The 27,685-nt window shown below is 44.1% G+C and overlaps 1 protein-coding gene across 9 annotated transcripts in view; it reads right to left on the bottom strand.

The window, feature by feature from the left end:
• The window catches only part of CEP112 (centrosomal protein 112), a 411,978-nt gene extending 386,930 nt beyond the window's left edge, over positions 1-25,048 (bottom strand). For 3 of the 9 annotated variants that reach the window (XM_084837488.1, XM_084837483.1, XM_084837489.1), the window contains exons 1-4: positions 24,647-25,044; positions 21,477-21,620; positions 16,203-16,393; positions 13,939-14,108 (exon numbers count right to left, since the gene is read on the bottom strand). In XM_084837488.1, the coding sequence (XP_084693614.1) occupies positions 13,939-14,108; positions 16,203-16,393; positions 21,477-21,585 (470 nt within the window). In that variant the 5' untranslated portion in view covers positions 21,586-21,620; positions 24,647-25,044. Of the gene's footprint in view, positions 1-13,938; positions 14,109-16,202; positions 16,394-21,476; positions 21,621-21,940; positions 22,063-24,241; positions 24,368-24,616 lie in introns of all 9 variants that reach the window. The other 6 variants (XM_084837486.1, XM_084837484.1, XM_084837487.1 and 3 more) reach the window with 6 other exon arrangements.
• Positions 25,049-27,685: the final 2,637 nt, after the last annotated feature.

Raw genomic sequence — 27,685 nt, 5'->3', positions numbered from 1 at the left:
GCCAAAATTCCTCAAAACTGATGTGAGAGCACGACCAACAGTTACAGGAAACGCTTACTTGAAGTCACTTCTGCTCAAGGGGGTGCCACCAGGTTCTGAATCTAAAGGTTCACATATTTTTTCACACGTGGATATGAATGTTGAATCAATTGTGGATAAATAAATGTTGAAAAAGTATGTTTGTGTGTCATTTGTTTACTCTGGACAGGGGCGAATGCTCCTTCCTTGTTCTCCTCGACCTCTCAGCGGCTTTTGATACTGTTGACCACGGTATCCTCCTGGACCGCCTGGAGGGGTTGAGCATTGGAGACACCGTATTGCGGTGGTTCCGGTCCTTCCTCTCTGGCAGGTACCAGAGGGTAGAACTGGGAGAGGAGGTTTCGGACCCGTGGCCACTCACTTGTGGGGTGCCACAGGGTTCCATCCTCTCCCCGATGCTATTTAACATCTATGTGAAGCCACTGGGGGCTATCATCAGGAGGTTTGGGGTGCAGTGTCATCAATATGCGGGTGACACGCAGCTCTACCTCTCATTCAAATCTTCACCAAGGTTGGCCGTAGAATCCCTGTCCAAATGTCTGGAGACGGTGAGTGGCTGGATGGGGAGGAATAAGCTGAAGCTGAACCCTGACAAGACCGAGGTACTTTTGGTGGGAGACAAGAGGAGGCTAGGGGATGTTGACCTGGTGTTGAATGGGGTACGGCTACCCTTGAAAGACCAGGTCCGCAGCCTGGGGGTCATTTTGGACTCCCAGCTGTCCATGGAGGCTCAGGTGTCAGCTGTGAGCTGGACAGCGCTGTATCAACTCCATCTGATACGGCGGCTGCGCCCCTTCCTTCCCGACCATTTGCTCCCATCCGTAGTACATGCCCTGGTCTCCTCTCGTTTAGACTACTGTAATGCGCTCTACGTGGGGTTACCCTTGAAGACGGTTCGGAAACTGCAGCTGGTACAGAACGCGGCGGCTCGCCTGATTAAAGGCAGCCGCCGGCAAGATCACATCACTCCAGTGCTGAAGGAGTTGCACTGGTTACCAGTTGTTTTCCGGGCCAAATTCAAGGTGTTGGTTTTGACCTTTAAAACCCTATATGGTTCCGGCCCAGCCTATCTTAAGGAGCGCCTCCAGCAGCACCAGACAGGCCGCTTAACAAGATCAGCCTCGGATGGCCTTCTCTCTGTCCCATCAGCCAGGACAGCTAGACTGGTGGGGATGAGGGAGAGAGCCTTTTCTGTGGTGGCCCCCACTCTGTGGAACTCCCTCCCTAGGAAACTCCGTCATGCCCCCTCTTTAATGAGCTTCCGTCGTGCATTAAAAACGTGGCTGTTCAGGCAGGCATTTGGGGTGGGTTAGGGTATTTTAGAAAATGTTTTTATTTTATGTTGTACATCGCCCAGAGTGGCTGGGTGACCAGCCAGATGGGCGATTAATAAATTTAATAATAAATAATATATATTTAATAATAAATAATACTCAGGTTATCTATTATTCTTTATCTAGGATTATGGGGTCAGATTAAGATCTAATAACATTTTAGGTTGGAAATATGTGACATTCCTAAAGGGTTCACAGACTTTTTCTTGCCACTGTATTTCAATTACATGTACATATTCTCTCACATACTTGCTAGGCATAATTACCTGAAAGACATCTATTACAACTTTGAAACTGTCAAGCTTGCCTAAAATCGTATTTGCATCTGCCATCAATTCATTGTTACAAATGAACTTATGAAACTTATTTTTTTCTGCAGAAAAATAAAGCACTGGAAACATTTCCACCCTACATCACTGATGGCTGCAATGGCCATCAGGGGGAAAATCTGATATGACCAAATATCTAATATATTAGCCTATATACTAATTCATAATACATTAGTCCACCTCTGTGCTGAATTTGGTGCTTTTATCAAAGAGGGCACAATTGGTTTGCTCTACCACATCATTAAGACATCACTCTAACACAATACTCAGCAAGCAAGAATGGTAGTCTCTTTTACTCTATTCTACAGAACACCAGCACCACCTGCTGACTATTTCAGTGACTTGCACAAAGAAATCAATACCATCCTGAAAAGTATTTGCACTTTTACTGATTCAGTTGTAGGTCAATTACTAACGCCTAATGAGAAAACAATTTAAGATTTAAGTTATAAAAAAACTGTTGCTGTTCCTTCCTCCTTGCGTATTTCCAAGGTCCTGATTGTCTGAAAAGGAATCCTTGTCACGTTCTGTGCATACAAACTCCAGTGGACTGCCAAGTACAGAAATCAGTCTCCCAAATAAAAGTAGACTTCTTTTAGACAGCAAACCTATACAGATTTACCTGGGTGTAAATCCCCTTTAACTAAATGAGAGTTACTTCTGAGTAGACATGCACAGGATTGTGTTGTCAAAGCCTTTGCACAAGCATATCCTTCTAAAAACTCATTGTGTCATGTGAACCTGGCAAGGGTGACTTATGCGAGGGTTAAATAACCCTCATATAACCCTAAAACAGCTCATGGTGCATGATATATTTAACCTTCGCATAAGCCTCCCCCTGCCGGGTTCATGATTGTGCAAAATGGCCCATTAATTCATCATTTCCATATATGTCAAATACGCAAATAAAGTAAGTTTTATCTTATAAAAATAACAACCCAAGGAGAGAGACAAAAGACTAAATTTGTATAACATAACTTTGTGGCTATTCCAATAGAATATAATCAGGATAACCATCCTTGCAATTTGTATATGTCACCATTTAAACAGCCAGCCTCTTCCTTTTATATATGTACTTAAAATGCAATTATATTCAGAAAGCATGGAAATTAAAGCATCCAGAGATTGCTCAAGAAGATCAGCCATGTTCTGGCCTTGAAAAATCCCCCGTCCTGCTCTTTCTCCTCTGTCTACACTCCTTCCTTTTGTGTGTCTTGTCATTTTAGTTTGTAAGCTTTATGGCAGGGACTTTCTCTTTTTGAGACAAGCCGCTTTGAGAGACAAATGTCTGAAAAGCATGCTAAAAATACAATAAATAAACAGTGTATAGTGATATTATTTTCCTAACCAGTTTGGGTCACAGTTATAAAAATTAAGACAAGCCATTTATGAGGCTTGTCTTATTTTTTTTTTAACATTTTTTCATTTTTTAAAAAAAATTATTTGTCTTGTTACACACATTTCCATACCAGTGGGACTTTGTTTTTATCATGCAGTGAGTAGAGAACCAGGCACAGGCTACTCTAGAACAACCAGAAAGCAAGACACAAAAAGGGAAAAGAGACTATGGAAGGACAAGACTCTCCAGTGGTGGTGACCTGCAAGGTATGTGCCATGTTTGTTTTCTTGTTTGGGAACAACATGGCCTACACTTGCAACAAGTGCAAGTTGATCACACTGCTAGAAGAAAAAGTAAGAGGACCAGAGCTGTGAGTGTCAACCCTCCAGGTAATAAGAGTGTCAGGGTGGACACTGAGCCCATAGAATCCCAGAATAGTTCTGATTCTGAGGAAGAGCAGTCGCTCCTGGGAGAGGAGCGCGCTCCTCTTTCCCAGGGCCAACAGCTGATGGACATTCCTCCCACCAGCATTCCTAGCTTAGATAGCAGTCCAGGGAGTGACAGAGCGCGGATAGCAGACTTGGTGGATGCGCGACGCCGAGAGCGGCGCCAAATGGAGGGCGCAGAAAGGAGGCATAGTGCCCGGTTGGCGCACAAACAACCGCTGCGCCCAGAGGATCCAAGGGAAAAGGGGAGGGACTCTCCCTAGTCCTTAAGTTCAGGGGTCTGCCAGTAATTCCCTTTCAAACGGGGACCAACTGTTCCAACTTAGGGCATAGATACTGTGCTGCTCAAATCTAGTTGCAAACGGTAGAGTTAAGTTGTAAAAGAAGAATAAAGCTTTGAAAGGAATCCCTTTGTCTGTGTCTGGACTTGGCTACTGGATTAGACTGAGAGAGGCCTCCAAGGAGCCCTTGACAAAGAGAACACGAAGAGTTCTTGGACAGAACGGTGGAACTACAGCAGCAAAGTGAAGAACAGAAGCTTGAAGAGCAACAGCAAGCTGAGGCAGAAGACGAAACTGCTGAGGTGAGGAAAAATGAAGTAGAGGATACTCCTTGGAAAAGGGTGACAGACAGGAGCAGAAGAACTAGAAGCCACTCCGCACCAGCGGAGGCAGTGGAACTACAGAACCGTTTCCAGGTACTTGAGGATGAGACTGGAGGACAACCTGCAGAGGAAGAATTACAGGGGAACATGCATGAGAGCGAACAAGAGGCTGAAGGTTAGCCAAGCAGAGGCAATGAAACCAAGGCCTACAACAACAAGAGTAGTAGTAGTGGGAAACTCCTTGCTGTGTGGGATCGAGACCCAAGTATGTCGTGAAGACCTGTGGACACACCAAGTATGCTGTCTCCCAGGGGGACAGATTAGAGATGTGACTGAAGGGTTGCCTGCACTCATAAAGCCCACTGACAGGTATCCCTTTCTTCTCATCCATGTGGGAACAAATGATAGTGCCAAGCTGAGCTACAAAGAAATCACGTCAGACTTTGAAGCTTGGGGAAGGAAACTCAAGAACATTGGGGCCCAGATAGTTTTCTCATCCATCCTTCCAGTTGTTAGAAGTAGGATAGAAAGGGAAGGAAAAATACTCCGGGTGAATGACCGGCTACAAAGGTGGTGCCGACAAGAGAGATTTGGATTCTGGGACCACGGGCTATACTTCCTGGAAGATGGACTGTTGGCAAGGGATGGGTTGCACTTCACAAAGGCTGGGAAGAATGTGTTTGGACACAGCATGAAGAATTTCATCAGAAGGGCTTTAACCTGAATCCTATGGGGAAGGCAGACATAAAGTTGGGGGTAACAGTGGACGAAGGCTCATGCATCGCAATGGAGAGAACAGCTCTAACAGCGCCCTATAATAGTCTTCACAAACATGTAGGAAGAAAGCCAGATCATGAAGCACATGGTCTTTGATGCCTATATACTAATGCCCAGCGTATGGGAAATAAACAGAATGAACTTGAACTCTTAATACAGGAAGGAAATTATGACTTGATAGATATAACTGAGACTTGGTGGGATGACTCTCATGACTGGAATACAGCAGTTGAAGGATATAACTTGTTCAAAAAGAACAGGAGTAACAGAAAGGGAGGTGGGGTTGCACTATATGTTAAAAATATATATATCTGCATAGAAATACAGGAGGATGAGCTTGGTGGCCCCATCAAGAACATCTGGGTTAAAATAAATGGAGCAAAGAATAAAAGGAACATGGTGGAATCTACTACTGGCCACCCAATCAAACAGAAGATGAGGATGAAACTTCTGAAAAGCAAATTGCCAATGTTTCAAGGAAGCATGATGTAGTAGTAATGGGGGAGTTCAATTTCCCTGATATTTGTTGGGAGACCAATTCTGCAAAACATGGCCCCTCCAGGAAATTCCCGACTTGCATGGTGGATAACTTCCTCCTAAAGAAAGTAGAGGAAGGAACTAGACCATCGGCCATCCTTGACTTGATTGTAACCAACAGAGATGACGTAGTGGATAAAGTAGCAGTTACATGAACTCTGGGGGAAAGCGACCATGTTATACTTGAGTTCTTGTTTCTAAAGGAAGCAAAAGCCGAGTGCAGCCAAACGCATACCCTGGATTTTAGGAAAGCTGATTTTAATAAACTCAGAACAATCATAAGTAAGGTCCCATGTGAAGCGACTCTAATGAGAAAAGGAGTCCACGATGGGTGGGAGTTTTTAAAAAAGGCAATTCTCAAGGCACAATTACAAACAATTCCAACAAGAAAAAAAAGGAGGAAGACAACAGAAGAAGCCAATGTGGCTTCACAAAACGCTTAGAGATGACCTGAAAACAAAAAAGCACACATATAGGAAGTGGAAGGAAGGATAAGCATCAAAGGAAGAGTACAGGCAGGTAGCACAGAACTGCAGGGATGGCGTCAGGAAGGCTAAAGCTGAGAACGAGCTGAGGTTAGCGAGGGATGCTAAAAGCAACAAAAAAGCTTTTTTCAGCTACATGCATAGTAAAAGACAGAGGAAAGAAATGGTGGTTCAGCTATTTAAGAAGGATGGTAAAATAACAGATGACAAAGAAAAGGCAAAAGTCCTCCATTCCTACTTTGGCTCAGTCTTCTCCCAAAAGAGGGTCTATGACCCCCCTGGCAAAGGCAAAGTACAGGCTGAAGGGGCAGGACTGCAGCTTGAGATCGATAGGCATATGGTCAAGGAACATCTAATTACTTTGAATGAGTTCAAATCTCCAGGGCCAGATGAACTGCATCCTGGAGTAATAAAGGATCTGGCAGAAGAACTCTCAGAGCCACTGTCTATTCTCTTTGAGAAATCATGGCGGGCGGGTGAAGTGCCAGATGACTGGAGGAGGGCTAATGTTGTCCCTAACCTCAAAATGGGTAAAAAGGAGGAACCTGGGAACTACAGACCAGTCAGTCTGACATCAATCCCTGGGAAAATTCTGGAGCAGATGATAAAGCAATCCATCTGGAAGCACCTTGAAAACAATGCAGTGATTACTCGAAGCCAACATGGATTTGTCAAGAACAAGTCCTGCCAGACAAATCTGATCTCATTTGTTGATCAGGTAACCTCCCTTGTGGACTGTGGGAATGCTGTGGACCATATCTCGACTTCAGCAAAGCTTTCAACAAAGTGCCCCAATATATCCTGATAAGCAAACTAGCTCAAAGGGGGCTAGATGAAACAACAATCAGGTGGATCCACAGTTGACTACAGAACGGGACTCAAAGAGTGCTGATCAATGGGATTTTCTCAAACTGGGGAGAGGTAACGAGCGGGGTACCAAAGGGCTCAATCTTGGGCCCAGCGCTCTTCAACATTTTTCTTAATGACTTGGAGGAGGGGGTGCAGGTAGGGATGGGGGAGAATTTCTCCCCGAAACTTCGGGGGGCTGAGTGCCAACGCATTTGGTCCTCCGAAGGTTGTTCGGGGAGAAATTCTCTGCCCCCCCACCCCCCCCCCCCGGGATGGGACTTACCTTTCACGAATGTCCCTCCTGGCGGCGGGTCCCGGCGGCGGTTCGGCAGGTCTTCGTCAGGGGTGGGGGCGGCAGCCGGTCTTTCGACCGACTGCCGCCACCGCCATTACAAGAAAAGTAAAAAAAAAAAAAAAACACCCCTGTGATAGGCTACGTAATGATTAACGTAGCCTATCACGGCTAGATTTGCAGATCTAGCCGTGATAGACTACGTTAATCATTACGTAGCCTATCACAGGGGCGTTTTTTTTTTCTTTTGAAGTTCGCGGCCGGGGAGACGGGGCGCTTCTCCCCGGCCTGAATTTCGGCCGGGCGAGGCAGAAAGCCTCCCCCCCCGGCCTGAACTTCGGGGGGAGCAGCGAAGCGCCTCCCCCCCACCGCGACAAGCTGCGAGACCAGGTAAGTGACTTTCGTACATCCCTAGGTGCAGGGAATGCTGATCAAATTTGCAGATGACACAAAATTGGGTGGGATAGCTAATACCCTGGAAGACAGAAACAGAATTCAAAGTGATCTTGATAGACTGGAGCACTGGGCAGAAATCAACAGAATGACATTTAATAGGGATAAATGCCAAGTTCTGCACCTAGGAAAAAGAAACCAAATGCACAGTTACAAGATGGGGAATACTTGGCTCAACAACACTACAAGCAAAAAGGATTTTGGAATTGTTATAGATCACAAGCTGAATATGAGCCAACAATGTGATGTGGCTGCAAAAAATGCAAATGCTCTTTTGGGCTGTTTTCATAGAATCATAGCTTCCAAATCCCAGGAAGTACTAGTTCCCTTCTACTCAGCACTGGTTAGGCCTCATCTGGAGTACTGTGTCCAGTTCTGGGCATCACACTTTAAGAAGGATGCAGATAAGCTGGAGGGGGTTCAGAGGAGGGCAACAAGAATGATCAGGGGACTGTAAACAAAGCCCTGTGAAGAGAGACTGAAAGAACTGGGCATGTTTAGCCTTGAGAAAAGACTACTGAGGGGAGATAGGATAGCGCTCTTCAAGTACTTGAAAGGTTGTCCCAGAGAGGAAGGACAGCATCTCTTCTTGATCATCCCAGAGTGCAGGACATGGAATAATGGGCTCAAGTTACAGGAAGCCAGATTCTGGCTGAACATCAGGAAAAACTTCCTGACTGTTAGAGCAATATGACAATGGAACCATTTACCCAGGGAGGTGGTGGACAATCCCACACTGGATGAGGCTGTGCAGCCACCTGTCAGGGATGTTTTGACTTGGATTCCTTCATTGAGCAGGAGGTTGGACTCAATGGTCTTGTAGGCCCCTTCCAATCCTACTATTCTATGGTTCTATGAGGTATTTATAATTTCTCTGTGCCATGCTGCTGGCCATGCTGCTGGGCTCAAATAATGATATGTGATCCCACTGGCTGCATTCACACATCACGCTAACCCACGATGGGTTGTTCTCTGAAACACGCCACGGTGGGTTAGTATGTCATGCGAAACCCAACCGGATTCATCAGGAAGGGTTGTTTTTCCTAAAAAAAAAACCCATCCTGATAACCCATGGTCTGTTGTAGAGGTTGTTTGTGATGGGTTGACATGTCTATACTGGACATACTAATCTATCGTGGGAAAAGGGCTTTGGGTAGCAAGCTGCTTGGCAATAGTGGCAGAAACCCCTGCAGTTCTTCCAGAAGTTGACTGTGATTTGCTTTTTGTGATCATGGCCAAGCTGCTGCCAGTGCCCATTTCCCCTTGTTAGTGACTGCCCCGCCAACTGTGCCTGAACAGCACATCGGCGGGGCTATCACTGGCATCCCCTTCGTCCCTGCCAATCATGGTCAAAGCCCTTTAAAAAAACATTTCCAGCCCCGCTTTTGCCCAAAAACAGGGCTGGGGGGAAAAATTTGCACTTCCCCATCCCCAGGGCATGTGTGCTGATCTCACCTTAATTTAAAAAAAAAATCCTAAGGTCTCTGAAGCTGCTTCTAGTTTGACAGCTGTCAAACTGCAAGCATCCTCAACGATATTTACCAAAAAGCGGAGTAGCATCTAGCTTCATATGAAGTAGTGGGAAGGCCAGCACAGGGAGGGGTAGGCTAGGTAAGAGACCACTCCAAAGGTATAGTCCACACTTAAAAGCATGGGCATCCCATTGAGAAGTGGGTAATTTTAAACATCCCCCCCCCATGGGAAACGCTTAGAATTACCAACTTACCAAGTGGGTAGTGACGCATTTAAGTAGAGGTGACTACATACTGAACACCCCTTAATCTATTCATGTGGGGGCAATGGGTTTGATGGTTAAAATGTAGTCAACCAAGGTGATACAAAACTTTGAGCTGGGAAAAAAACCGTGAAAGAAACTTCATTAGCTAAAAGTGAAACTGCACGTAGCCAAAAGTTCTGGACAAGTAAGTATGGTTATGTAGACGTTGTGAGACAAGCTTGAATCTGATGAGTAGCCAATGAATGATTTTCTCTGACTTCAGGTTGAATTTTGTATCCAATCTACTGTTGCCAAATTGTGCCTTTGTCTGTATCCAGGTATAAGTGTCCTGAGAATTTATATTTTTACTGAGTGAATCCATGGATTCCCTTCCATACATGTATGTATGTCTTTTGTTCAGCTGAATAATAAAAGTGAACGCTTGGAAATAAACAGAAGATAAAGATTTTCTTTAACAAAATTGTATGGGCTCTTTTGGTATACTATTTGTTTTTGGGAGAACGGTTACTGTTTCAAAAGTGAACACTATCTGGGTGCTTGTCTACTCCCCATGCTCACATATTTTCTCTAACATGTATTTACAAATACACACCATAAGCCTCCAGTATTCTTCTCTGCACAAGGGTATTGTTCCTATAAAAGATGGCCACTGAAATTTCTTATTAGGCAGAGAAATAGAGAGCACGAACAACCATTATATTCTACAATATCAAAAGACCTGCATTTTGGCAGCCCAAAGCAAACCAAAGGACTTGACTATGAAATAGTGAAATTAACATAGGAAACAGCTTAACCAGGAGAAACTTCAACAATAAAAATATTCAAAATACAGAATAGCTTTCAGGGATACTAGATGGTGGTTAGAGTCAGATTCTCTGTTACTTCTCATTCCTTGCTCTGCTTAACATTAGGCACAGGGAATGGTCTTTTGTTCACAGCTGTTAAGTTGAAGACATTTAACTAAAGTGACTACCTAGTTTGTCCTGTTGACTTGGGAACAATTTAATGCACCTATGAAGCGTTCAACATTTGTCTAAAAGACCTTTAATAAAAGAGCAGCACAAAGATTCAACATCATTTATTTATTTTATTTATTATTAAATTTATTAATCGCCCATCTGGCTGGTCACCCAGCCACTCTGGGCGATGTACAACATACAATAAAACAGTTTAAAACAATAAAATTCTACAATAAAAACATTTCTAAAATACCCTAACCCACCCCAAATGCCTGCCTCAACAACCACGTTTTTAATGCACAACGGAAGCTCATTAAAGAGGGGGCATGACGGAGTTCCCTAGGGAGGGAGTTCCACAGAGTGGGGGCCACCACAGAAAAGGCCCTCTCCCTCGTCCCCACCAGTCTAGCTGTCCTGGCTGATGGGACAGAGAGAAGGCCATCCGAGGCTGATCTTGTTAAGCGGCCTGTCTGGTGCTGCTGGAGGCGCTCCTTAAGATAGGCTGGGCCGGAACCATATAGGGTTTTAAAGGTCAAAACCAACACCTTGAATTTGGCCCGGAAAACAACTGGTAACCAGTGCAACTCCTTCAGCACTGGAGTGATGTGATCTTGCCGGCGGCTGCCTTTAATCAGGCGAGCCGCCGCGTTCTGTACCAGCTGCAGTTTCCGAACCGTCTTCAAGGGCAACCCCACGTAGAGCGCATTACAGTAGTCTAAATGAGAGGAGACCAGGGCATGTACTACGGATGGGAGCAGATGGTCGGGAAGGAAGGGGCGCAGCCACCGTATCAGATGGAGTTGATACAGCGCTGTCCGGCTCACAGCTGACACCTGAGCCTCCATGGACAGCTGGGAGTCCAAAATGACCCCCAGGCTGCGGACCTGGTCTTTCAAGGGTAGCCGTACCCCATTCAACACCAGGTCAACATCCCCTAGCCTCCTCTTGTCTCCCACCAAAAGTACCTCGGTCTTGTCAGGGTTCAGCTTCAGCTTATTCCTCCCCATCCAGCCACTCACCATCTCCAGACATTTGGACAGGGATTCTACGGCCAACCCTGGTGAAGATTTGAATGAGAGGTAGAGCTGCGTGTCATCCGCATATTGATGACACTGCACCCCAAACCTCCTGATGATAGCCCCCAACGGCTTCACGTAGATGTTAAATAGCATCGGGGAGAGGATGGAACCCTGTGGCACCCCACAAGTGAGTGGCCACGGGTCCGAAACCTCCTCTCCCAGTGCTACCCTCTGGTACCTGCCAGAGAGGAAGGACCGGAACCACTGCAATATGGTGTCTCCAATGCCCAACCCCTCCAGGTGGTCCAGGAGGATACCGTGGTCAACAGTATCAAAAGCCGCTGAGAGGTCGAGGAGAACAAGGAAGGAGCATTCACCCCTATCCAGAGCCCTCCTCATATCATCTACCAAGGCCATTTCTATCCCATGCCCAGGCCTGAAGCCCGACTGAAATGGGTCTAGATAATCAGTTTCTTCCAAGTGTGCCTTCAACTGCACCACCACCACCCGCTCAATCACCTTGCCCAAAAATGGCAGATTTGAGACTGGGCGAAAGTTGTTCAGAACTTGAGGATCCAAGGAGGGCTTCTTTAAGAGCGGTCTTATCACTGCCTCCTTGAGGGCTGATGGCATCACTCCCTCCTCAAGGGAGGTGTTCACCACCACCCTGATCCCCTCACCCAGTCTCTCCCTGCAGCCCATAATGAGCCAAGATGGGCAAGGATCAAGTAAGCAGGTGGTCGGCCGTACAGATGAAAGCACCTTGTCCACTTCATCAGGAGGAAGAAGCTGGAACCGATCCCACAAAACCGGTTTGCCACAGGCCGCCTCTTGCTCACTAACTGTATCCACAGCGTGCAGAGTAACACACCTAATCTGATCAATTTTATCTGCAAAGTGCCTTGCCAAGACCTCACAGGAGGCCTTAGAATGCTCCAGTGGTTCCGGAGCCACAGGACCGACCAGGCTCCGGACCACTTGGAACAGCCTCCTGGGACAGCACTCTGCAGATGCGATGGAGGCAGCATAATATTCCTTTTTTGCTGCCTTCACCGCCACGTGATAGGCTGAAGATACAGGAGCGAGACTTCCGCCACCGGCGCTCTAGCCATCTCACCTCCTGTTTCAGAGCTCGTAACCGCGGATTGAACCATGGTGCAGTCCGAGCACTGTTCAGGGGGAGAGGGCGTTTCGGAGCCACCTGATCTAATGCCCCAGTGATTGCAGCATTCCAGCCACCCACCAGGGTCTCGACCGAGTGGCCGTTGGCGACCACGTTGGCGAACATCATTAATAAAAATGGCTGAGAACAAACACAGCATTAATCTAAAATTACTCACCATAATAAGCACTAGTGTGAAATATTTTGAGTGAAATACACTCCTTTTTGGTTTTCTTGGGAAGATATTTTACTGTGCTGAATCAGGACACAGTCAGTAAACACTTTCTTTAACTATCTACCCAAAGTGCTTGCTACAAAACAGTTATATTTTTTGTGAAATTGCCTATACAACCTGCAGCAGGACTGCAAACTAATTTTGTTAAGAGTAGATAAAGGCACACAGTCACAACACTAAAAAAAAGTTAAGAGCGAGCCATAAACAAAAAAATCAAGTCAGTTCAACAGACCAAAGGCCTAAACAAACAAATAATAATCTGTTTAATTTATAATTTTAAATTGTGATGGTTTTTAAGGTTGCTTTTAACATTTTACTATGTCACTGTTTGTAAGCTTGGTTTTGAGTTTTTGTAAACCGCCTTGGTTGGTTCTAGAAAGGCAGTACTGGAATGGAATAAATAAGCAAATAAATAAATGGCCTGCCGAAATAAAAAGCTTTTGAGGGCGCAATCCTATGAAGATAGTTGGCAGCCTCCAAACTTGGAGGCTGCTGAGTATCCAATGCAGGGTAGCTGGAGCGCAGAGGAAATCTTCACCTCCACACTCTAGCCACCCTGCATTTCTGCTATACACGCAATTTCACCCATCTAGCAGCAGGGCTTCAGAGCGGGAGGGAAGATGGCTGGGGCAGCCATACAAAACACTGTATTTTATTTATTTATTTATTATTTATTAAATTTATTAATCGCCCATCTGACTGGTCACCCAGCCGATGCCCCAGTCTCCTATCTTCCCCGGCCCCGGGAATGCCCCATTTCCAAGTGCGGAGACATAGCTAGAACCATGCTGCTTATGAGGGGGAAAGGGAGGGGAGCATGGTTTCTGGGCTTTGAAGTCAGAGCCCTGTTTCTGACCTCAGAGCCCAGAAACTGAACAATCCTATGCACCCCCAGATGCTGTCTAGGGCACATATGATTGGTCTCCCCAAGAGGCAACTATTCAGGCTTCTCTAGGGAGGGAGTTCCAAGGAATGGGCAGAGCCACTGAGAAATATATGAAGCACAATGTTACATTAAAAATAAAAAAACACGTCTTGCCTCAAGAAGGTTACAAGCTAAATGTTAATAGTAGGAAAGACTACAAAGTGAGCAAAAAGTTAATAGGAATGAACAAGGAATGAATATACTTGACAACGAATACCTTGTTTCTGTACTTCCAATATATAAATCCCACTGAAGCTTACAATTATGTCTCTTTCCTGAACTCAATGTAAACTATTACCAGCAGACCTTACCATAACAGTCCATTACCATGTTTCAAAAACACCTATTTTAAGAATTACTACTTTTAAATAAAGTAGAATACTAGTAAAGCATTTATTAAAATCTCCAATTTTTACCTGTGTACAAGTGGCGAGGTTACCATAGCAGACTCCTCTCTAAAATGAAGTTTCCAGGACTCATCCAGTTTAGAATCACTTTGTCCCAGTTCTCCCATGACCCAATCAGGTAAGTCTTCTGGGCTGTCACGCCATACTCTTGTTGAATTTGGTTCATCAAAGTAGATTGACTACATTTTAAAAATGGAGCATTTTAGAAATATGCTTTGATTATTTAAATCCAGAAATAACTCCTAGCTTCTTTTTATAAACTTCATGCATTTCCAGGTTCTAGGTACTAAAACCTAAGCATTGTCACAGGAATACATCCATCAACATCTAAATACATACAGCAAGGTGTTAATATTCCACAAACTCTGCTCTCAGTTCTAATCTCTCAGATTGTGTTTAATACAGTTCATCTTCTTAGCTATCTTTGCCATTTACTTAGTACTAAAAAAAAGAAAAAGAAATCTATGTCAGACTCAGCTAAAGAACCTTTTCATGTTTATTTTGATGGTCACATCTGATGCTGCCACCTCTGTGGCACAGATAAACCTTTCCTCACCATGCTACATTCTCACATACATGCAGACAGAAGAGACAGAACTCTAGGACCTTTTGAAATGACTGTATCTTTTACTATTATCAGACATCAGCATTGTCCAACAATTTATGCTAATTATACTATAACGGCTGTGATCCAGAGGGGCACACCTGAATATTTTTGCCTCAGCATCAATACTCAAATTGTGTGTTGTTGTTTTTTAATTTTCCCCAAGTTTAAAAGCAGCCTCAGGGCTTTCAAAAGAATTGTTAAAAGGAAAGCTGGACACATGGACACTCTTTTTCTTTGCTTCCTTTTCACAGCTCTCATACCAAACAGCTTGCCAACTCTAAATTACAGCACATATTGATTTGTACTTTGCTTAAGCGCAATGCTGAAATAACACTACTCTTACAACCTACACAGACACAAGGGGGTCGCACCCAATGCTGTCCACCAGTAGAATGGATTCCTCTTCTCCCCTGCAGTTCTTCATGTGCTCCCCCAATCTGCTCTGGGGGGTTGGGGGACCCTCCAGAGTTGATCTGGCATCAATACAGGGGAGAGAAGAGCAAGGGAAAGTCCCACTGCACAACTGACATGTGTTCACATGATACTGGATGTAGGTCAGAGTCAGGTACCAAATCTCCCAAAGTTGATAACCTAAATTTCGGTCAGAGGTTTTATACTGACAATGGGTAAATTAGGCAGCAAGATTAAATGTGAAGCGTGCTTGGTTGTGTGCATATGTCTATATATACATTTCACATCTTTGTAGCAAATAAATTAATACAAAATTTGATGACAGATACATCCATGCATCCTTTAGTTGTTCAAAAAACCCCAAATCTGAAGCATATTCTTATTCATGCCTATCTTTGGCCTTGCTGTTGTTTAGAAACTGATTGAAAAGTGTTACTTCTGCAACACACTAGACAGAAATAACAAGTTTGCTGTCTAGCTCATTTTTTTAATTCTTTGCTTTGAGCAAAACTGGTGAAATTACATTTCTGCTGTGACCTGGCCTGTATATGGTGCCACATTCTCATCCGATTTGCCTGCTCCCTAGCACTATTCCTTAACAAAGTGCTAGACAAGCACCCCAAGCTACCTTGCAATACACAGATATAGGGCTAAATTCAACATTATCTGAGTGGACTTCCACTCATACAACAGGAGATTCCTTTCCTCTCCTCCCCACTACAGGCTCTTGCACGCCCCCCAATGTCTCCCAGCCTTCTGGAGCAGATTTGGGGCACATGAGGGAACTGGAGGGGGGAAAGGAAATTTGGTCTGCCGAGACTGTCTGTTCAACTGGCAGAAAAACACAACTGGATATGACTCTAAGCGCTTATGCAATATCTTAATTTTCAGGATTTTGTACAACACACATTGTTCAGAGTCAATGAACACTACTCTGTTTCTAGGCACCATTTTGAATTGGCTTTCTAGAACTAAGTTAAGGCAGAAGCAAACAACAAAATCAAATATATTTGTATGGGAAGCAGTTAACTACTGTGAAGCACAAGTCATAGAATCATAGAATAGTAGGGTTGGAAGGGGCCTACAAGGCCATCAAGTCCAACCCCCGATCTCATCTACTAACAATATGCTAAATTGTTTTGTTTAATATGGTATAAAGAAGCAACATGGCAGAGTAATCCTAATGTGATGCGTGTATTCCCATAAATACATAATATGCTAACTTGCCAATTTTAGCATTAAATTACATATTCACCATGTATGAAGGAAGAGTTTTCAATATTCCTGTTTCTGGTTTATGTGTAAAGGGGCCCTCCAGCACTCCCCTCTTCAGCATATGTAAAAGCAGTTTTGCATATAAGTTCCGGTTCTTCCTACCGACAATCCCTGTACCAGCACCTGAAGGCTCACAAAGTTTTTTAATCCAAAGGGCACATCTTTGACGTTCTAAGGGGAGAAAAAAGGTTTGAGGTGATATGTCAAATTAAGGATGTAGAAATTACAGTTGTCAGAATATTTATTTTTTCATCAGTAAGCAATTGTGCACAGAAGTAAAATGCTATATTTTGAAAACAAAACCTTTAATGAGCTTCCGCCGTGCATTAAAAACGTGGTTGTTCAGGCAGGCATTTGGGGTGGGTTAGGGTATTTTAGAAAACGTTTTTATTGTAGAATTTTATTGTTTTAAACTGTTTTATTATATGCTGTACATCGCCCAGAGTGGCTGGGTGACCAGCCAGATGGGCGATTAATAAATTTAATAAATTAAACAAAATAAAATTTACAAAATAAAACTGTATTACTTAAGTTAGCATTAGTGCACTCCTAAGTAGCCTAATATCCCAAGGAAACACTACAAGACTGGCATCCTGACCCTTAACACATTTATTTCCATGTAAACTCCACTTTAAATTGTGGAGGGAGAAGTACAGGTTATGGATAGCATCTAATTAACCCCTGCAACTGATGGAACAGGAGACCCTCCAAAGTAAATTTGGGGGGGGGGGGGAACAGAAAGCTGCACAGGAGAGGAGAAGGGAAAGTCCCATTACACAAGCAGACGTCCGCTCATACAATGTTGGATTTCTCTCTATAGTTTTAAAATTTGTCATGCAAGACCTGCACACTGTTCAGGTCTTCCTGCACACTGTAGAAAAAAATTCAGCCATATACAGCATAATGTGTAAAAATCGTATGTTTTGCCATGGTAGCATGGTCGAAAAGACAATTGCATGATTTTCATACATGAGAGCAAGTAGTTGTTAGGCACAGGTTTTCGTACACTTCCGTAAAAAAAATTATGCATGAAGCAGACCAACTCTCATGTAAGTGCGCTTAGAATTGGAGTGTTGGTAGTGATGTCATTATAACACACCCTTAGCAACATTTTTCTAAGCACATCCCTTTACCCAGATTATGGAACACCTTGCCCCAAGAATTGCAATTGGCTCCCTCACTGTTTTTTGCCTAGTACTGAAGACAGTTTTATTCCAACAGGCTTTGGATGGATGTGGCAGATAATGCCTTTATGCATCAGTTTTAACAGCTGATCCTGTCCTCCTTGACTGATTTTGTATTGTTCTTTTTTTTATAAAATTGTATCTTTTAAAAGTTGTATGCCGCCCTGAGCAGTGATTTTGCAGCAGATATATGAGATATAAATAAAAATAAATATTCCCTTCAAATGTGGTGATACTGTATATTTTCATAACTGTATTGAGAGACAAATGAAAATGTCTTAAACACTCAAAGGTAAATATAGTGATAAGACATACACTCCTCTCCAGAATTAAGACCAGTATGCCATGTACATTATACAGGAAGTGAACAATTTTCCATTCCACCTCTACAACATGTATAGTCAAGTACAGAGCCTACTGTTGTTGTGTAAATATTTTAACTGGGGTAATCAATTTAGCAACACTTCATATTTTTACATTGGTGCTTTCCCTGGAACTAGACGTACCACTAGCAGGATTCGAAACTATCAAAATGATATGTGTCAGGCACTTATTTTGTAGATTACATCCACATAACAAGGCCCAGTTTGTCTCTAATCTCCAAATTTATAGAAATGCCTTTTCAACCATTAAAACCCATGTTATTAGTTAACATGCTGGAGTGTTGATATGTTTTTAAGCAACACCAAGTGGAGACATTTCTAAAAAAAGATGTGTAATTTTATCGAGTGGTATAATCCCAGACAAATCCTGTTTTTTAATTTTCATTATCTCCTTGTGATTAAACATACAGGAATTAATACTTTTATATAAAAGTATATTAACATCATTAAATTAAGAAGGATTAACATGAATAATCAGTATTAACAGAAATGCTTAAGTTTATAATTTATAAAAATAAATTTTAAGAGTTTTGCACATGTGCAAGCACCCTGCAGTATTTTATTTAGTATACCATTTTCATTCTATACTTTCAATGCCCCTGTAGTAGACTGTCACTAGATGTTATCATGACTTGCCCTAAATAGACAGATCATGCATTAGAGAACCTGTATCCCTTCTCTATATCTGAAGAACCACTTGCACTTATATGTACCTGCACAAACATTAAGATTAGCATCCAAACTGCTACACTCTGGCCCACTGATGAGAGCTATTAGGCTGGTGGATAACAGGAACAGGGCTGTTTCTGTGGTAGTCCCACAACTTTAGACTACTCCCCAGGAGAATATATTTGGCCCCTAACTTGCTGGTCTTCAGAGAACTATAGATAACTTTTTATTTCAATTGGCTTTTAAATGAGTTATGGTGGTTTAACTGCCCTATCTGCTGCCCCTATTTTACTATTCTTTTATCTGCTGTTTTCATTGTTTTATCAGATATGTTTATGTACTGCTGTTATTTTAATGCTGTAGTGTTTTTGCTCTGTAATCTTATGATATTGTTTTACTATTGTAAAGTGCTCTGGAAAGAAAGGCAATTTACAAATCCATTCAATAATAATAATTCTTGGAACCACAATAATTTATTATTTACCATACTTTGTTTTACCTCTGTCAGCCCAGTTGTATGTTCTGCTTGTTTTACACAGTAAAGAATAGGGCACTACACTTCATCACATCCCATTGCTCTGGGAATATGTTGGTTGTGGGAGGAGGTGCCTCTGGCACTACTACATTAAACGGGTAGTGCAAAAAAAAAAATGGGACTGCATGGAATGGATTGAAAAGGTAGCCAGGGCTGCCATCAATCACCATGTGCTACACTCTAAGGGCCCAGTTCCATTACACACTGCAGACTACCCCTGAAACCTCCACATGGACTTCCACATTCACTTATGCCCACCTGCCTGAGATTTCATTTTGTGTATAAAGTGGTTACTTTAAATGTCTATTGCATTTGTTATATTTATTGCCCTTGGCTGACTGACAGGGGTGACCCATCAAGTCAGAATAGTCCTCGTTGTCTAGAGATAAAGCATAGCATGCACAGAAAGCTAGCCATAAGTTATGCTTTGATACAGATAAAAGTTCTTTCCCCCCACACTCTATTCACAACATACCAGGTATAAAAACCAGAACTGCAAGGCTGATTTAATTAGTTAATTATATTTAGTTGATTCATCAGCAAGGCTGAGATTGAAGAATAAGCTGGATCCACCCAATCCTGGTTCAGAACTGGTTTAAGAAAAGAAACAGTTGCCCTGGCAGATGACACACCATGGAATGGACAGGAAAGCAACGCTCTTAGTTCTCCTGGATCTCTCAGAGCTTTTGATACCATCAACCATAGTTGTTGTTGTTCAGTCGTTTCCAACTCTTCGTGACCCCGTGGACCATAGCACGCCAGGCCTTCCTGTCCTCCGCTCTCTCCTGGAGTGTGCTCAGATTCATATTCATTGCATCAGTGATGCTATCTAGCCATCTCATCCTCTGCCGTCCCCTTCTCCTTTTGCCTTCAGTCTTTCCCAGCATCAGGGTCTTTTCCAGTGAGTTTTCTCTTTGCATTAGGCGGCCAAAATATTAGAGCTTCAGCTTCAGTATCTGTCCTTCCAGTGAGCAGTCAGGGTTGATTTCCTTTAGGATTGACTGATTTGACCTCTTTGCTGGATTGCCTGCCTGACTTTAGTTTAAGGGACATGCTGTTACAGTGGATCCAAACCTATCTGACCAGTAGGTCTCATAGGTTGGTTCTGGGAGACTTATGATCTGCCCCATGACCTTTGGGGTCCTATCTCATCCCCAATGCTATTTAACTTCTACCTGAAACTGCTGGGGCAAGTCACCAGAGGTTTGGGCTGGAGTATCACCACTGTACAAACAGCAGCGCAGTTCTGCCTTTGCTTTCCACCTACTAATCCTAGGGAGGCTGTGCAACACCTCAACAGGTGCTTGAGAGGTGGTTTGGGGATGGATGTGGAAGCTTAATCCAGAAAAGACAGAAATACTTTGGGCAGGAAAAGTCTTCTGATCTGGATAGAGGGATTCAACTGGTACTGGATAGGGTTGCAATACCCCTGAAGGATCAAGCTTGGGGGTCCCTGTGGACTTGTCACTGACTGTGGAAGCACAGGCAGTGATAGTAGCCAAAACTGCACTTCACCAACTTTGATTGGTATGTCAGCTGCCACCCTATCTAGGGACAGCAGAGTTAGCCTCAGTTATGCATGCCCAACATAAGGTTTTCCCAACCAGGTGCCCTTCAGATGTTTTGGACTTCAATCTCCATCTGCCCCAGCCATCATGGCTAACGGTCAGGAATTCTGGGAGTTGTAGTCCAGGTTGGGGAAATCTCCAAATATGTCCATTCAGGACTACTGTAATGAGTTCTACATGGGGCTGGCTTTGAAGATGACTCAGAAACAGCAGCTGTTTCAGAATGTAGTCATTCACATCTTTGTTGGAGCTAGATGATCAAACTATATTGCATCAACTCCACCAGCTGCATTGGTTACCAGTGCATTTCCAGACGCAGTTCAAAGTGCTGGTGTTGATCTTTAAGGCCCTAAATGGTTTGGGTCCAGGTTATCTAAAGGAGCATCTATGTCATATGAACCTGCCTGGGCCTTAAGATCAGCCTCAGAGGCTCTACTTACTCACCCACAACCAAGATGAATAAGGTTGGCAGGTACCAGATAGAGGGTTTCCTCATTGGTGACCTCTACCCTACAGAATTCCCGCCTGAGACATATATGGCTGGCTGGCTCTATTTATGACTGTTTCTAGAAGGGCTTTAAAAACATACTTATTCTGACTTTTAATTCAAAGGTTTTATAGTATTTGCTGCTGTCAGGTATTTGAAAACTATTTTAGTATTTTATTTAGTATTTTATTTATTTAGTATTGTATTTTATTTTAACTGGCTTATTTTAAGATTGCTTAAATTTAAGATGCTTTCATAATTTGAAACTGAATTGTACTGTTTTAAGCCGTAAGCCAACTTGGAAAGACCATGGTCTTAAAAGACAGCTAAGAAATATAATAAAATGTTGTTTACTTTATTTGGCTTAAGTGTGCTATCGCAAAATGAAAAAGAAAATATAAAAGGATGTATTTCCTTCTAATACTTACCTGATTTATGAGACAATTTCAGAACATAAGGTTTCATGTCCACAACATAGTGGTCAAATTCTGCATCCAGTTTCTCCCATGTTTCTTCTTCACTGCTCATTATGCTCATTCAACAATCAGTCTACAGATGTTTTTAAAAGATCACTGAAAACATAACATAGAAAAACAGAACTACAGCAAGATGACAGGGCACTAGCACTAAATTCACATATTAAAAATTAGCAATTAGCACAGCATAAATTTGAGCCAGTATTGCTTCATATGGATAGTTGAACACCAAGGCCAACCCCCCACCCCGCATTTCATAAGTTATAAAACTCCCATTCACTGCTGATAAAGGGAGGTACTTAAATGCTATGCCACCTTGTACTTCAGCAATTAAGCTTGAGATGAAGACTTTTTGTTCCTGCAGGCTGTAACAACATTTCACTTTGAAGACTTTATTTTTTACATTTATATCCCACCTTTCTTCCATCATGGAACTCAAGGTGGCAGACATGGAACTCCCAGGAGGTCTCCTGACCAGGCAACAATCAGATCCAGAGCTGCTTAGATTCAGCAAGGTAGCTGTCCCCTTCAGACCATGCTGATATATAGATATGGACAGATGTTGAACTCTCCTACAACTGGATGCCCTTAGGTCATATCTAAAGGTAAAGGTGTCCCCAACCAGTCGTGTCCGACTCTAGGGTGCGGTGCTCATCCCCATTTCTAAGCCGAAGAGCCAGCGCTGTCCAAAGATGCTTCCGTGGTCATGTGGCCGGCATGACTGAACACCGAGGTGCACGGAACGCTGTTACCTTTCCCGCCGAGGCGGTACCTATTTATCTACTTCCAATTTCTTGCTTTCGAACTGCTAGGTTGGCAGAAGCTGGGACTGAAGACGGGAGCTCACTCCGTCACGCAGCACTCGGGTCTCGAACTGCTGACCTGCCGACCTTCCAGTCTGCAGTTCAGCGTCTTAACCACTAAGCCACCATGGCCCCAGGTCATATCTAGTCCACTGTAAATTATCAATTTAAAGGGCAACCCTATTTGCCCTAGGCGGGTGGCTAAGGGGCCCCAGGATATCTCAGACCTCCTTATCCATGGTCAGAGGAGGAGACTAGCAGGCAGATGTCTCCTGTGCAGCAGCAGAAAATCCCACCTGATTGCACTGTTAGAAGTTAAACAGCAATATAGGAAGTAATATGTGACATTTAAAGAGGTGGGAACTGAGACACTGACTCCCTCACACCCTCCTCAGTGTTGCCCTCCAGAAATAATTAGCTCCTGACAGGGATATATAGCATGTCCAGTGTCCACTCTGCGGACTAATGGTAGATAATACCATCACAAATATTTTAAAATGCTTAGGGAAAAAAGAATTGGGAGTACAAATAGCAATATTACAATTAAAATTTTGAAAGTTCTTTGCAAAATTTGTGAAATACCTAAAATGTAACTCTATGTATTCATCATAAATCCAGCATTCCGCTGAGTTTGGGCAACAATCCTGTGCAGTCAGTTGGAAGTATTTCCCATTAACTAAAGTGGAACTGATTTCCAAGTAATTATGCATGTTTCTTTGACAAGTTATGGGCCTTGCTACTCTTGGAGGCTTTCTTAGACTTGCTTAATAGAATTACTTTTCTTGAAGTTAGCACTGCTAAACATAAACCAAGATGCTGAGAACACTTATGAAAAAGCTGAACTGACATGCACATCTAACCAGAAAAAAGCCACACTGAGTTCAGTGGGACTTCAAGGTAAGTATGTATAAGATTACAGCCTGTATAAGTAATTCCGTACTGAACTGAGTAGACTCCCACTGAATTTGTTAAGAGCAAGGGGAAGTACACCTCTTCAAACATCTTTGTAAGGTCTGCCTTAGTGTTCAATGAACTCCTGTCCAGAGCTTCAACACCTCTGAGAAAAACCTGTTCATTGGAGAGCATATATCTTTTCACCCACACAAACACTTCTCATTGCATTCTCTCTCTCTGTATATATATAAATATATATATATATATATATATACACACACACACACACACACAAATATAGGAAAGTTAAATTTGCTACTTGCATTGTAGTTTTAATATGTAAAGCTATGCTTACAGTATTTACTATGTATCTTTTTCACAACTAGACTGTTACCCCAAGGAACATCTCAGAGCAGTTATTCTATTGAGGCTCTCTAACAAGAAACCTATAATCAGAACACTGAAGTGCCAATATTACACACACAGTAGCTGTCTCTGAAGTACTCTTTTTAATTTCTTCCCAACCCATCCCTACTGTACTTATACTTAGCGGTTCCAACTTTTTTCACCTGCCCTGACAAACGGAAATCCAGCAGCTGAAGCTTTCCTCATCAGTGCACCTGCATACTGAGAAAAAGTTCAGCTGACAGAAAACCAGGTTCCAAACCTGCATGGTATGAAAAGTACAGAAAGAGATACTTGCACTCTAATACTTGCATCAGCCTTCCCATTTTCAAGAGGTAATTCACAAATCTGTTTCCTACATCACAAGACGAGTATTCTAATCACAGAATAAGTCCCTTTCTACTTCTGTTAGCCAACAGCATTGTTCATAAACATTATTCTAATTTCATGATTTTGCAGTTTCACTTGTACTGCTAACAAATCATCAAGCCAGCCGGCGATATACTACATTTATAATTTATCCCCACCCTGCAGCGCTGTGTTTATGACGCTGTCAATCCCCCACGAGCTATCTGGAGCTCCAGATCTCAGGCTGCTTGTCCTATGTACACTTACCTCTTGAGCAAGTCCTATTAAACACAGTGGGACTTACTTCTGAGTTAACACATTTAGTTTAGGATTTTCGGTTTAGGATCAAAGCAAGCGCCACCGCCTCTCCTACAAGCGCAATCCTAAGCATGCCTACACAGAAATAAGCCCCACTTAGTTTAATGGCATTTACTCCCGAGCAGATATACATAGGATTGCGGTCTTTTTACTCCAGCCCTTACTCAAACGTCTGTCCCACTTAGTTCAATGGAACTAACACCCACGTAAGAATGCACAGGGTGGCAATCCTATGCATATTTACTCAGAAGCAAGCTCCACCTAATGAAGTAGGGCTTGCTCCCAAGTAAGTGTGCAAAGAAGGGTTGCAACTTCTCTCCTTACCCACGTTCATGACAATACAGCTCCATTTACCTCGCGCGGTCCACGACGTCGAGGCTTTGGGCACAGCTTCCCACCCCGCCAGAGGAAGGGGTTGACACAACCCCCTCCCCCAACGAAGGCGAGGCTACAGGAGATGTTACAGAAGTGGGGTGTGGAGGCAGGGAACTGAGTGGCTTTGGGGAATCCCCAACCCTCCGGGCCTTACAAGCCAACTCCTCCTTCCTTCCCCTCTCAGTGGGCTAGAGAAGCGACCGACCCCCAGACGCAAACTTCCGTTCAGGCCTAGCAAGCACACTGGGATGCGCTGGACGCCGCGGTGGCTGCTAGGAAGCCAATCCAGCGCAGCCAACGGTTCAAGCCAGCCCCGCCCTTTCGCGCCCGACTCCCTCAGCGTGGGTGCGGCGAACAGCCCCAAACTACTTCCGCTTCCGGCGGGCGAGCTGGGCTCGCCGAAAGGTCGCTAAGCAACGCGACCGCGGCGGGGGGGGGGGGCGGAGAGTAGGGTTTGGAAAGGCCTAACCGTGGTAGCACCGGGGGCGCTGAAGTTGGGCAAGACGCCCGCCCGGGGGAGCGGGGGCGAGATGTGAGTTTAGCGCTTATGCTTGAGCGAGTAAGACCGGGCGCTTCTTTGGGTCCGAGGTTAAGAAACAGCGGCTCAAACGTCGTCCCGCGGGAGGAGCTCGGTGGAAGTTCGTAGGCGGCCGGAGTCAGCGGGCTCGGGCTGTAAGCGGCGGTTGGGGTCTGAGGACTTTGTGGGCCGATAAATCGCTTGAGGTGTGATATGACGGGCTCCAGCTTTGTTTTGTGCCCTCCAGGACAGCCGGGAGCGGGAAGGGAGGGGATGGCGCTGGGTCATCGTTACAGCGAGGCGGGAAGCCATTTCCCCTATACGCACGAACCCGGCTTCGGGAGATGTACGTAGCGATGGAGAGGGTTTGGTTCTTCGTGGTTTGCTTCCTGTGTTGAAGGCAAGGAGAAGTGGCTTATTCGAGAAGTAGAAGAGGAACGGACCAGGAAAGTAACTCGTCGCAACACAAATTGCTGTAGCGTCTGAAAGAACTGACGCGGGCACCACGAAGTACAGTGCCTTTCGCGGGACAGCGCAGGGTCTTCCTACATACTCCTGGAGAATCGTACTAGTGCAGGGTCTTACTGCATATTCCCTGGAGCGGGACACGGCAGGGTCTTACTACATACTCTCCAATATTTAGCATATGAAAATAAAGGTATGCTGTGTAATGTCCTTAAATTAGGGGCATTGTTAGAAGGGTTGCCAGGGCCCAAACCTGAGACCTAGGGATAGCCCCCGCAGATGTCACAGGGGATCACTGGAGGTGGACCCAAGGGCACCTGTTTTGCTATATACAAGCCTTTTGCTCCCTGCCCAGGTAGAAGCCTGTGTTACCCCGTGGGCATTCATACTTCCCTTATGGACAAGCACTGCCATTTGTTTTCGTATGTCCCACATTATATAGAAAAGCAAAATGGATTCCAGGCTCAAATTTTTAAACAGTTCAACCCCTCCCCCACCCTGCAAATGTATCCAGAGTAACAACATGGATAAAGCAATTTCTATCACAGCTGGCTTCTCCAACATTGAAAGCAAAGGTGTAGGGGTGGGAACAGGAAAAAAACATTTCAATACCCATGCTTACATGGGAGTAGGGCCCATTGAATTCAGTAGGACTTCTGAGTAGACCTACATGGGATTGCTGTATATATCCCATCATTTAAAAGCACTTGGCGCACACAAGCAAATAATGCTCATGTGTATTCTATCACAATCATAATAATATGCTTAGCTCTGTCCCTGAAAAAACAAGCGCTGGGGCTCAGCTGTCTCAAAATTATCTCTGGAAGGCTGCCTTCCTGCGCCTCCCAGCCATTTTCTCTTGTAGTGTTTTTCCCCTTTTTCTTCCTTCTATTCTTGCCTTTTTCTCCCTCTTCCCTACTTGCACCCCTTTCATTTCCTCGTTCTTTCCTTCCTACTCTGCCACATCACAATACCCACCAGGCCAACCCAACGGTCCCAGGTCGCCCTCCCCACCACCAAGATTGGGCTGGCAAGAGGAGGTTGCATGCTGTGGATGCTGTCTGACAGGACCATACAGGAGGAGGAGGATGGAGATGAGCCACTGCCACCGCTTCTTACCCTCCATTTCTTTTCTGGCGAGGCCGCAGCTTCTGTCACAGCAGCCTCCTGCTGCTGCTCAGGGCTCTCACCCAGAGATTTATGCCACTCCCCTCCCACCTGGGGACTCAGGGTGAGGCCCAGATACTTCAGGCAAGGACTGGACACCTGACAAGGCTTATTGCTCAGCACTTAAAAGATTTGGGGCTCAGGCCCATAGGATACAGATCTTTATAATTTGCATGTAAAATTTATAACTATATATGCAAATTTAGAAATAATTACTAGGATTAATTTACATTTCACAGAAGCCTAAGTCACCCAATTTCTCATGCAAATCATATCGAATAAGAAATTATTCAATTAATTTGCAGTGATGTGGAAAAAATGCAAGGAGAACCGTAGCTGGTAGGGTTTTTCATGAGTCCTTCAAAGGGCTGCTATTACTTGTACTGTGTCATGAATGTGCATAGTATATACATACTTGACAGAGGGCAATATCAAGTTGTGGCCTTCTGTGGACAGCCCAGGCCTGCTGGTGCATGCCCCACCCCTAACACTGGTGGCTGCAATGTTCTGATGTTGTGACTTGCCCCTTCCAGAAACGAGTGTTTCTGCTCATTTCGGCACTTGCCCCCGGAAGCACTACATCATGGCTGCCAGTGTTAGGGGCCGTGCACCACTGTCGGTGGGTAGACCATGTGCACACCATGGCCAGCAGGCCTGGGACACCCATGGAACACCACAGTTGGATACTGCCCAGAGTAACAACAAAACATATGACCCAACCCTGAGGAAATTATGATCTACATTTTGGAAATAGGGGAGACCCCAGGAGGCTGAAATTGGTTCCTGTATTCCAGTTCTTTATTTAACATGGATCTGCATGAGCATCCTGAATAGGTTACAGAGGTTTACACAGGTCAAAATGGGTTCTA

Source organism: Heloderma suspectum, chromosome 2 (assembly GCF_057233095.1).
Source record: "Heloderma suspectum isolate Gila_16-S chromosome 2, 16-S_ref, whole genome shotgun sequence".
In the NCBI taxonomy this organism is placed as follows: Eukaryota; Metazoa; Chordata; class Lepidosauria; order Squamata; family Helodermatidae; genus Heloderma; species Heloderma suspectum.
Note: the sequence above shows the minus strand (reverse complement) of the source record. Positions and strands in the feature narration are given on the sequence as shown.